Raw genomic sequence first — 12880 nt, 5'->3', positions numbered from 1 at the left:
TTTCATTCAATATACATTTGTAAAAATGAAAATAATTCTTAAGTAATAATCTCAAATGACGTATTAGTCCAATGTGTCGAGGAGTTCACTCAGGTTGTTGTGTGTTTAACATTGCTGTGCAGTTTTGCAAAGTCTTCATTTCATAAGAACCTTATGGAAACGTAATAATTGTTCCAGCTGTTAGTCAAACTCTCAGGTGTTGTCAGGGAAATGGAACTATTGCTTGTGACCAACAATATATTTTTGATCGAAAAACGCATTAAAATAAAGTTCTATTAGTCTTAATTTTTACAATGGTGTTAATGGGATAATGCCCAAAGGAGTGTCCAATAATTCAGAGGCACAATGGACACCTGTTTGGGAATTATCTCTTACTTTATTTATGATAATTTGGTTGAACACACCTTTATCAGAATACATCATGGAATATATAACCCTCAAATAATCTCAAATGACATATTGGTCAAATGTGTATAGGAATGTATCAGTGTATTCAGGCTGTTATGTATGTAAACATGTCTGTGCAGTTTGTGTATGTATATGCCAGTCTGTGTTCATGAGTGTGTTTGACCCGTCGAGGGCCCGCTGGGTGCTGCAGCAGTAATTAGCCCATCTGTTTGAGAGCGATAACGAAGCAAATGGTGCCGTCGATTGCCAGTCCTCTCCTCCTCTTACTCCTCCTCCTCCTCCTCCTCTCTCCCTCTTTCTCTCCCTCTCTCTCCATGCCCATTATCTAATAAGAATTTAATTAGAGGGACTGGCTGGGTGCAGAGGAAGCAGTCTCCTAGACACTGGAGAGTATCACCAAATCAATGCTTTTCACCAGCTGTGAGGAGGCTTCGAACTGCAGGAAGAAACTCTGCTTCAGCAAGCAAGGCAGAGAAACTCCTGCCACCTCACTTCATCTGTCTACAACATGTTGGAACAGGTCTCATATTACTTGTGACATTTTATTTCAAATATCTTCTCAGGCTTTCACACAGACAACTTCAACACTGACTCACTGAAAAACAAGTTTCTAGCAGCTTCTGCAGAGTGCAGCAGTATTTCCTGTGTTTTGGGCAATACAGGATGTGGCTATTTACAAAGAAAGACAGAAAGGCCACTTAATCACCACAGAGGAAGACTTGTAGGTTTGTACTGCTTCTTTCCTGCGTAGAGGGAACTTATCTGTATCATCACAACAAGAGGAAGTTGCTGAAAGATAACACATGCTTGTGCGGTTCCAGCTCTGTCAGTGAGATCATCCTCAAGCAGATGGCACCAAAAGTCTCTTCATCTGTCTTGACTAATAGATTTTCATACAGACACTCCTGCCAAAACAACTGACACGTTTTAGAAAAGATGTGTTTTGTCCATCACACAGGCTCCAGGGATTTCTGATTGTGTTAAAATGAAGTGTTAAAATGAGATTTAACCGCTTCAGGAAGGGTTAACAATGTAATTACAGACGAAGCAGCTGAAAGACACAATCTGTGATCCAAACCACTTAATTTCAAAAACATGTATGTGGGCCAAAAATATTCAGACTGGGCCTTTTTTGCCACACATGGCAGTTTAAAAGAGGTAGTCTGGTGTTTAATGTCAACTGGAATTTTCAGCACATTTTTCTGACACCGTTTTTTGTAAGCTGTGTTGCAACTTGTTGTCCCACCTGTGGCCATGATGAGTCCTGGTGCAGAGTCCTTGGATAAAATGGGCATCCTCCTCAGCTGGATGTTGAACAGTTGGCTCCAGCGCTGGGCCAGGTGGAGAGAGCAACCTTTACTGAGCTGAGAGGGAGGAAAGAGGGAGGAGGGAGGAAAGAGGGAGAGGAGAGGAGAGGAGAGGAGAGGAGAGGAGGTTTCAATACTCTTCTGCCTGTTAACTACCAGCAGGAGTGAGTTAGTGAGGAATAATTGCAGTAAAACCTGTGACATTCTACCTTAATGAGCTATCATTATCAAAATACTGTCACTACCAGCAGTTTGAATGCAGAAAGTATTGGTCTGTCAAATCCTACAGGAGTGAAAAAGAGTGTAAAAGACTAAATCTAGAACCAGGATGTGCAAGAACGAGACTATGACTTCTAACTATTATAACTATCATAACTTTTAATTTGTATATAAATTGTTTAATACATTGAAAATGATTTTGTCTTAAGAAAGTAGGGTAAAATGGTAAAATGTCTAAGAAGTTCAAACTGAATGTTTTGTCTGACAACAAAGGAAAGAAAGAAATTTGGTTTGTTACAAAGTTTTGTCTTTCAAATTTATTCAGGGTCAACCCTCCTGCCAAACAGATCAATACAGGATCTCTGGCAACAGTATCTGTTCTGTTCAGTTCTTCACCTACAAGTCAACCCTCCTCCTAAACAAATCAATGAAGGATCTCTGAAACATCTTTGATGCTGTCAGAGTTACCATCGTAGGCTCACAGGCTCACAGGCCAACAGGCTGGACACAGGCTGCGAAGGCGCTTCCTCTAGGGTTAGGAATCTTGCATATTTTCACCGCGACGTGCATGCGGTTCTCTGCAAACATAGACCTAAAAACGACCTGTAGACAGTCATGTCGCCATCATACCAGCGTTTCACTACAGTTTTAATGTCTGTATGTGTAGAATATGTCACAGACATGAAGAGGACACACACAGCAGGTGAGGGGCAGCTTGTTTTCCTGTGCACTCTTTTTTTCTCTCCCTCCCCCCCTCTCTTTCTCCCTCACACCTTCTCGCTCTTTCAGCAGGGTAAAGGAAAATCACGTCATCATATTCATCGATAATTATCAAAGTCAAACAGGTCGGAGCCCTGCTTCAGCAGCAACACTGCCCGTGTGGACACACACACACAGCCTGTAGGTGTCTTGAAGTGCAGCTGCATGCTATCAGTAAGCTAGCTGTCTCATCTGAAGTGTTTTTCTTCAGACACACGCAAGTAGGCAGGGATGGAGAAAAAAAGTACTGCCAGAAGCGACAACCTGCTATTGATTTCCATGACTGAAATTAAAATTTTGAAAAACTTCCAATTTAGAATCGAAATGGAAAATCATGATTGCTTTTAATGTTGCAAATTACCCAACTTATTTGCAGTTAATCAAATGACCGAAACCAGTTGATATATAGTGAAGCTCTGGGTCTGTGGCCTCAGGACAACTGCCTGCTTTGCCCCAACAGTAATCCAGAATCCAAATATAATAAATTACATGGACACATTAGAGAAGCTTCGTCCAAACCATTAATCAACTATCAGAATTGTTGCAAATTAGTTTTCTTTGAGCTGATCCATCCATGATCCGTAATGGAACCATAGTTTCTGCTTCTCACAAAGACAAGTCTGACACCTGCACACCCAAACCACATTCTTCTGTACAGCATCTCCACACTGTGAAGAAGCAGAGGTCATGAAGCCTCAGTGATGGCAGCTGGGTAAAAACATGAGCCAAACACTGTGCTACAGACCTCACAAGGTGATTAAATAACAAACTTCATCAAATCCGCCATAATAACAATAATAACAATAATAATAACAATAATAATAATAATAATAATAATAATAATAATAATAATAATAAGCCAGTTTGTGAGGTTTGTCGGGTACCTGGCAGTCCACAGTTCCTCCCAGGCTGTCGGCAGCAGGCGGCTGAAGCAGCTCCCACGTCCCTCCCTTGTCGAAAGTGATGACAGATCGCATGTTGTCTTCACTGACCGAGCCATTAATGAGCGTGGCGATGAAGACTCCTCGCAGCCCCTCCACGCGGTGCAGGTCTGCAAAAGGCTCATTGGCAAAGTACCTGAAACAGAGGCAGGACACGTCATCATCATCATCAGGAGGAACTTTTGATTCATGTACCACAGCTGCTGATACAACAGTAAACAAGGACCAATGCTTCACTTGTAACAAAATATCTTTTGGTTTTAGAACAGACGTGTGCCAATTGCAGCCTCAGTATGGCTAAAAAACGACACTTTGCTGATTCATTCCAGATTCTAGATTTTTGAAAACTCGCTCTACATGTTCTTGTACACTTGGCTCAGAAAGACAAGAGTGCAAACACAGAGGAACTAAAAGCATCAGCATTTTGAAATTACAGCTTCATGAGGCAACGTTTCACACAGCAGAGAGAAGTAAACAGGAAGCTTGAACTCCATTATCCAGAAATGATGTAAGAAAACTGCATACATGCATACAAGACACTTGTTTTTAAGCAGCCTGTGCAGCACAGGAAACAGAAGGCACAGGGATCCACAGCTTATTTAATTAACAGAAGACACAGTGTCACATAAACAGAAAGAATCATCATTGTCAGACAAACACCTGAGCCAACGCTGTGTGACTGCTTCTGCCAAAACAACACAGGGTCCTCCTGATGAGATTATGGAGAAGAGCGAGCAGAAAAACAATGAATACAGAGCTCAGAGTTCACATCAATAGATCGTCTTCTATCAGATAAAGAAGCATTACTCGTCTGTGTTTGCTCAGCCTTTGTCTTATCTGTGTTATCAGCCATTTGTAATGGGAACTAGAGGTCTTCCTGTCAGTTCCTGAGGTTGCTAGGGGAACTACTCAATTACTTGCTTGATTTGGCCTGTAGGTGCACACTGACTTCATTTTTATATGCTGCTGCAATTTCCTTAATGGCATGATTCATCACTTCTACAAAAGACAAAAGGAGCAAATTAACGACTGATTTTTATCCAGCTGTATTCATATTTAGCATTAAAGTTCATTCTTGTATAACACACTTTCGTCAGAGGATGTTGCTTTCTCAGTTGTCATGGAGATGGATCTGCAGGCATCGGGCTACTCAGACACTGTCAAGCTACTTTCATGCTTGATGCAAACACAATATTTTTATCTCTTTAGATAGGAAAATTCTTCCAGTGACTGCTTTTTGCTGTAATAATTTTGTCATTTTCTTCATGGACTGAAGTAGGAGCATGCAGTGGGGAAGAAGAATCAAATGAAACCAAATGCCCCTTTTTATGGGAACGCACACAGAGCTTGAAGAAGGTTACTTGGGTTAACACAGCTAGTTAACCACCGTCATGGTACCTGCTATCTCCGACTGGGGTTTTAGGTTTTGTCAAGCCAGCTAATGCAAAGAAAGCCTTGGTATGTCAAACTGCTTCGCAGTATATCCACCTGACAACACCAACTACTAATTCTTCTGTTTTGTAACAGTTTGTGAGTGAAAGTGGACCTGGAGCCGTTCTTGGTCACTCAGCATGAGATCGTTTCCTTATCAGTCAGTGGGACATGGGTGAGTGTGAGGATGAGCAGCTTGCAGAGGGTGAGATTGCCGCCAAAGGTGTGATTCTTTCCGTATAATGTAATATAATAATATGATATTTATAGCGGTATGCAGAACAGCACTCTGTGCACCTACTGGCTCATAACATGTACTTGGAGTATTTTTTTGTGAATGTTATTTTTACACCAACTTCCTTCAATTAATCGTATGCCAAAACAGACAGAGAGTCTTGGAACTGCTATAGATGAAATGTTAAGGGATCAGTCTCCAATAAGCTTCCTGTGCAGAAGTTAGAGCTCACTCTTGAAGACCATATGTGGGGTTGCCTAATATTAAAATTAAAGGAGCAGTCTGTTGTTTTGGTGAAGAAATGTTAATGAGAAGAGAAAGATTTTCATTGGCTGCTTTTTTTTTCCTGACTAAACAAACTAAATAAACAAACTCTTTTTGTTTTCATGACTGAATAAACTGAATAAACAAACTGAACTTAAAGGCCAACACAATTTATACTGTTTTTGTATACTTTGTTTATATGTGGCGGACCCTGCCACCTTTCTAGCTTCAAACAGTGTTCTGGGACCTTTTTTTCCTCTGAGAACAGCTGGTTTATTTACTTATGGAAAAAAGTTTGTATCATTACCTCATTAATATTATAAATATTAAAATTCTGACTTTGAATTTCTTTTCCAAAACTACATAATGCCCCTTTAAGTTGTAAAAGTAGCTAAAATGGCTGCTAGATTTTTAAAGAGGTCTACAATCGGTTCCTTTTAATTAAATTCACTTTTTAAAAACTTTTATTTATATTAAAAAATATTCAAATGTGTTAAATATTTAATCACTTGAATTATGTTGCAACGTCTAATGCACTGGTTCAGTGCGTTAGTGATATTTACCCAATCTACCTTTGCATCTATTTGTGTGAAGCTGGAGAGCTTAGTGCTCTCATTTGTATTAAATCAGGCTAGATGTGACAGATGACGTGTACTCTCAGCTACGAGTACAACGTCTCATTGGAAAATGCCCTGTAGCAGCTGGTGGAAGTAGCTTTGGTGAAAGGTGTCTGGTCTACTTTGCTTCACCCACTATCACTACAGTCGCATGGAGGGCAGGAGGGACAGTGTTTTTTATTGTGTGTGTGTGTGTGTGTGTGTGTGTGTGTGTGTGTGTGTGTGTGTGTGTGTGTGGTGTATATGTAGTACCTGATCAGTGTGTTGCTGCCGGAGCCCTCAGGACTGTAGTACAGAACATTCTCCAGTGACAGAGAGAAGGACAGGCCCTGTGTGTCTGAGATGTACAGGTGTGTAACGTTGTTCAGGTGGTTCACACACACAAACACTTGGTCCTCCGATGCATCTGCTATGTAGTACTCCTGTTAGGATGAGAGGGAGAAAGAGGAGGTCATCCTCACCTCACTGAGCTTCTTCCTGGTTACACTGAGGGTGCAATAAAATGACTGGATACGATGTGAAAAGACTGGATATCACTGTGGAAACACGGACTTGTGTACTGTTCAGTGAAGCGTAGGTGGTTCTTCCTCCTAAATCAGGAAGTCGATTGTGTAACATATTTTTAGAAAATGGAAACCACACTGTTCATATGTAGTTTGTTTATTTCAAGTAATCCACAGTGTACTGAAACGGACAGGAGCGCAGCAGAGCTGTGACTCATCTCTCACTCCGCAATGATCCAATCGGCAAATTTATACAAGCTCATAAACTTGATGATCACTGGGGGAGCATAATCTTTATCATCAGTTTAATTCTGAGGTCTAACACCTTATGAAGCTTTGTACAATACACTGTAGGCCCAAAACAAACAACACCACAACAAATATATCTTGAGCTTTAAATTTAGCTTTAACTCTGAGAAAATCTGCTTTAAGAATAAACAAACAAACAAGATAATGAATCTGATCAGACGCTTCATGCTACTGAACAGTGTGACACATTTCTGTCTGTGCCAAAAAAAGTACTGAGGGTTGATACATACTTCAACATCGATTAATCATTAAGTATCCTGATAAGACTTTCTGAAATCCTTCATTTCTGAATTATTGCTGAAGTACACATAAGAGAGACTTACTGTGATTGGATGTCGAGTCATAAACTGGGCAGCTTTCATTGGCTGGCGGTTGTAGGAGACCCAGAGCTGAACAGATGAAGGTTCGTGGCTGCCAAACAGTTTCTGGAGAGGCAGAGGTCACAGAGAAAGCACAGTTCATTCAATCATTTATGTCAAACCCTTCAACATTTCACAGGCAGCCAATCGACTAACATGCTGAGAATTTGTGTTTCTCAGCAGCTCCAACTTGGAGCTGACTTCAATTAAGAGAAGAGACTTTGGTTATCTGGACTGTCCTGATGATGTTTTTCTGTCTTAATATCCCAGTGGTACAGAGCTCGACAGCTGAGTCAGAAAACATTAAACATCCAGACTTAAAAAGGCTCCAAGTAGGATACAAAAATCTGTGCATGTGCCTGTGTGTGTGTGTGTGTGTGTGTGTGTGTGTGTGTGTGTGTGTGTGTATATGAGTGTGTCTGTGCGAATGTGTGTGTAAAAGAGAGAGAGGAAGAGAGACTCTCTTCATTGTCATTACAAATACATTAGGAGCCAAGCTGCTGGAGGGAGCAAAGCTCTGATCTGTTATGAATTACAAGCTTGCAGACCAGACAGAGTGGTGTGTGTATGCGTGTGTGTGTGTGTGTGTGTGTGTGCATCTGTGTGCGCGTGCCTGATAGAATGAGTGAGTGAAGTAGAAACAGAGACATCTTTTGATCACATACTCTGGGTATCCTCCAGATTTTCATTTAAGTGGCTCACATTGTCATTTAAACATAACAAACTTATTACACTGCCCACTGTACACATGCACAGTGATGGCATGATACGTACTGTATACTGTATGAAGAGTGGCACATACCATGGATCAAGAGGATTTTATGCCATTTCTAAATGATGCATGGTTCTAAGATCTCAAAGTGGAAATAAACATATTTTCAACCTCCCTTTTTGGAGATTTTTTTATAAAATTGGCTGTATGGATACGGCCCATTATGAAAACGAACCAAACAAGTGTGATTGTGCTAGGTGAAGTTACTTCATGCCATTGGCAGACTTTTTGATGTGTCACTGGTAGGCAACCACACCAAATTTCACACAGCGACTGGTCGGGTGTGTGGCGGGGTCGACACTTCCCTCAAGCTCCACTGTTACACTTTCCTCATAACTCCTGTCACTTTTAGGGTTTCAACCCGAGTGCAACACCATAAATGTCTACATGCAGAGACCATCTGACAGTGGGGCAGTTATTCCCATTTAGATAATTGTCTCATCCATCTGTGGCTTTTCAATCCATCCTTCAGTACCTAAGGAAGCACAGTGTCTGGTGTAATTTTAGCAGCATTCACACTGCCTTTTCAAGGCGGGAATCATGCGCTGCTATTCTGCCTCGCCATCTGTGTGAAAGTTACAGAGGTGAATGGGGGGACGGTTTTGTTCTGCCTCTGATCCTCCAGCGGAGGTAGTAACAGAGCCGCAACAGAGGTGAGACGACCTCTGTGTCAGTGTGCTGGCAGCACGGGACAGGGGCGCTCTGATGGTGTTCACAGTCTGACAACTAAACAGGTCCTTCACTGGATATCACTCAAAATAAAAGAGAAACGTCCCACACTTCGACCCACAAAGCAACATTACTGGACCATACAACAGTATGGGGTTGCATGTCGTGTCTTCAGCATCTTATATGAGGAAATAACAGAATTTATTCCTGTCTGTCCTCCTGTCTGTCCTACCGACTCTTTGTCACACTTCTGCCTGTAAAACAGCGTCTGTCCCCAGCAGTGAGAGCCAGGCGGCTCCCGCAGTTGACTGGAGGTGATTATGTGACGTGATTTAGAGCTGAAGACTTTAACTTACCATATCTTTGTCTCCTTCTACTATTGTGTTGTTGTAGTAACTGTCTCTGGAAACTTATACGGAAAAAAAATGCCAAATTTAATGAGGAAAAGTGTGTCTTCAGAGACAGAAATGCCACGGGCCAACCAATAGGCCCCTTTGGAGCAGCATGCTTTGAGCGGGCGCTGCACTGGCGTATACAGTTAAGCAACAGTTAGAGATCTGTCTGAGCCTTGAAAACATCCTGTGTTTAAAAAGTGTCTCTGACTCATTTCATTCCTGGAATGCATCATTACTGACAGAACAGGACAAAATCAAGAAAGAAGTTCTCCTTTCGGAGGCAGCTCGACTCTCTGGTAATGACCCATGTGCTAAAACTGACACACTCCTTTTATCACCCACAATCAGCCAGTTTAGTGCAGAGGAGTGTGCAGTTCACTAACATCATGTTACAGGATTTTTTTTTCATGGAGGCTCAAATTTTGGAAATTCTGTCTCTCAGTGTAAGACAAGCCTCCAAACGTCCTTATTCTTTGAATAAACCAGCCATCTGTGCTTATTAAGGCTCTACTCTGTACTCTAATTACATCGTCACAGTTTACGTCCTCTCTACCTGTTCCATTTCCATCTCACCCCTCGCTCTCCCAGCTAGAAATTTATTCAGTGACTGTGGCTCAGTTCAAACTAAAAAGGAGCCGAGCAGCTTCATTATTTTACTTTGGATTAGTTTGGACCACCCTGTTTGAGGCTTTAACAGCAACAGCCTCTGGAGAGAGAGAGAGAGAGAGTGTTAAAGAGTGTTAAAAAAACGATAGGGAGAAAGATGAAGAAAGGAAAACAGAGTAAAACAGAGAAAGATCAGGAGAGAAGCTGGCAGGAGGGCAGCTTTAGGAATCTGTAAATTGAAGTAAAACAAAGGAGGCAGACTGAAATTCAGAGAGCTGAGGTGCACACCCACTACTCATTCTGCCTGGGATGTTAGAATTAGATTCAAATACTGGTTGGATTAATATAAAGAACCAATACTGGACTTTTATCGACAATCACATATCAAAGAAAGTCTATTTCCCAGAAAGCTTTTTTATACTATTCTAATTGATGGTTTTGGCTTAACTGGTAGATTTTACTCAATCTAAGTCTTTTCACTTCAGAGGAGCTGCTACTCTGCTGGTCCTGTATAGTAGTGTTGCAGAGTGTAGTTCACCTCTTGTCACTCTCTTTTAGCGATGGTTAACAAAACAGCTGAGAGGAGCTTTAATATCACGTCACAGAAGGCGTGGTAGACGGTTCTGCTGCTCAAATGGCATTTCCCTGTGAGGCAGCTGGATTTGCAAGATGATGAGATCACGCGAGAATCCAGCCCTTTGCCCCACTCAAAAATGAGATGCAAGCTTAACTATATTCACAATATTCAATAGGTGTATTAAATAAAGGAAGCAAAGCAATGTTGTGGGACTGAGTGTGGGACGCAGGGTTCAATCCACTTGTTAAATTGATTTTGTTTGTTTTTCCCCACGACCACAAAAAGAAAAGCTGGTTTATTTCTCCTCCACTGACCAAAGAACAGTGGCAGCTCTGATACAACACTCGCTGTGCACAGAGTCTGAAAGTCACTCTGCAAACTCTGTGTATCCATGAACCCTTAAATTGGAGTCAAATATGTTCTATGAGACAACTAGTCACTAAAAATGAGAACCATGGAAGTTTTTCTTCTGTATCAAGCAGCTAAAAAAGCTGCCGCAGGACATGTTTGATTTCATTTGCAACAGTGCGTGTCCTGCAATGTGACTATATTGTGCACGCGCACATAGTGATATTGATGCTTAAACTATATACTGTGCAGCCCTACAGTACGTGGTACATGCTAGGGGCAGACCGAATATTGGGGCTGATATTTTGCATTTTTACAATTATCAGTGTCTGTGTTTTTTGTGTCTGGTTGCCGATAAAAATAAAACTTTCAAAATGCAGAACATGCTTTCTCTGTTAGTGGTCACCACTCTGTGACCTATCAACACCTATCTGATGTCAAGAGTAATAGCCAATCAGCACTGAATAATCTGAATTTTCTTGCAGAAGGCATCAACTAAATGAAGTGGAGTAACAATATTAAGTAGCAGAAAATGGAAATACTGAAGAAAAGTACCTCCAGATTGTACATAAGTACAGTACTTGAGTATATTCCGTCACTGGTTATTGACTTTGAGGCTAAGAGTTTTATTTTCCCTGTAAATGTATATTGGTTCCAATTATCGGTTATCGGTCTCCTGGATTACTAATAATTGGTATCAGTATCAGCCCTGAAAAAAACCACTAGTAACCACTAGTACATACATTATATAACATTGTTGATATAAACTGCAGCAAGTGATGTTTGTCATTTCAACCAATGAAGGCGTCGATGCACTAATTGTTCTAGTCTAGTCTACTAATGTTACCTACATTGCACGTGGTCAACGGAAGAAAAAAGGCACAAAAAAAAGCTTCTGAGAAGCAGAATACCAGCATCAAGGTAGACTGTGGTAAGAAAACCGATGGTTTACACACTGAGTACATTTATCGGGGGGAAGTATTGAATTCTACCGTAGTTGTGTTGTTTGAAAAAGAAAATCAAGTTTATATCAAGTTTCATGTCTGTCAAGCCATAATATAGTGAATGATGATAAAGCGTTTCTTTAACCCAAAAAATGATGACTGTGCAATACTGTATACAGGGATATTTGACATGATGTGGTAATGGTAATTGTACTGTGAAAATGTAATACCTTCGCATTGCAATCTTATTCTGCACTTAGTAAATCCAGCTATTTTTGTGTTTGGGAATCAAATATGAAATAGAAGTGGATTTCAGAACGTTATGCACTATGATCTACAGTACAGAATGATATGAGGCTGATTCTATTGTTACTATAGAAATGACCACTATAAGAAAAAGTGTTTCACCCTGATCTGAGGGAAACACTAAAAGTATTTCCATCAATTTCTCTACCATTCTAACATAATGGTGCTGGTTTTAAAAAAGATCTTTGTGTGTGTGTGTGTGTGTGTGTGTGTGTGTGTGTGTGTGTGTGTGTCTTGGAAGGATTTGTATCCATCCTTGAGTGCCTGAGCATCCCCAGTCTCCAGCAGAGCATTTCAGGCTTTTCCATTCAGTCTATTGATTTATCTAGCGTAGTGCCCACATCGACTGTGTGGTGTGATGTGAAAGCAAAGCAGCAACTACACTGAGACAAATGGAGGGAAGGAAGAGAGGGACAAATGGAGGTAAAGCACAGAAAAACATATACAGTATATACGAAATAATAACAGCACAGAAACGCTCAGAACACATGGTATAAGGTAAAATCATAATACAATATTTTATAAGGTAAAATGTGAGATGTGTTTTCTTCTTTTTGAAATGTTGTCCATTAGTCTAAAGAAGAATTTTAGCATTAATATGCATTACTAACACAGTGATAAATGATAATAAACTATTCTTAAACATTGCGACTCAGAAATGAGGTGTGGGTTTGGAACTGAGTTCTGTTCTGCTGCTTATATAAACTCTAATCAAGGTTTTCAGGTCAGTTTACTTTGTGAGTCAAGGGAAAAGTGGACTGGAGAATGTCTATTATGTATTTTCACATGTAAGTGGCATGGCGATTATATATTTTTCCACTGAAACCACAGATTGCACTGCAACGGCAACTGTAAGTGAGCCACACATTCCACACTGTGCTCATGTTCTCTCAAACTGATCCTCTCTCAAA

The 12880-nt window shown here is 40.7% G+C and overlaps 1 protein-coding gene across 2 annotated transcripts in view; it reads right to left on the bottom strand.

Annotated features, from left to right (window-relative positions):
• sorl1 (sortilin-related receptor, L(DLR class) A repeats containing) overlaps positions 1 to 12880 on the bottom strand; it is a 101615-nt gene that overhangs the window by 39642 nt on the left and 49093 nt on the right. For both annotated transcript variants that reach the window (XM_084351131.1, XM_084351132.1), the window contains exons 7-10: positions 7317 to 7418; positions 6434 to 6603; positions 3578 to 3770; positions 1655 to 1772 (exon numbers count right to left, since the gene is read on the bottom strand). In XM_084351131.1, coding sequence (XP_084207257.1) covers positions 1655 to 1772; positions 3578 to 3770; positions 6434 to 6603; positions 7317 to 7418 — 583 coding nt within the window. The remainder of the gene's footprint in view (positions 1 to 1654; positions 1773 to 3577; positions 3771 to 6433; positions 6604 to 7316; positions 7419 to 12880) is intronic.

The sequence above is a fragment of the Pagrus pagrus genome (assembly GCF_965226575.1).
Source record: "Pagrus pagrus genome assembly, chromosome: 4".
Taxonomy (NCBI): domain Eukaryota; kingdom Metazoa; phylum Chordata; class Actinopteri; order Spariformes; family Sparidae; genus Pagrus; species Pagrus pagrus.
This window is presented reverse-complemented; position numbering and strand designations above follow the sequence as displayed.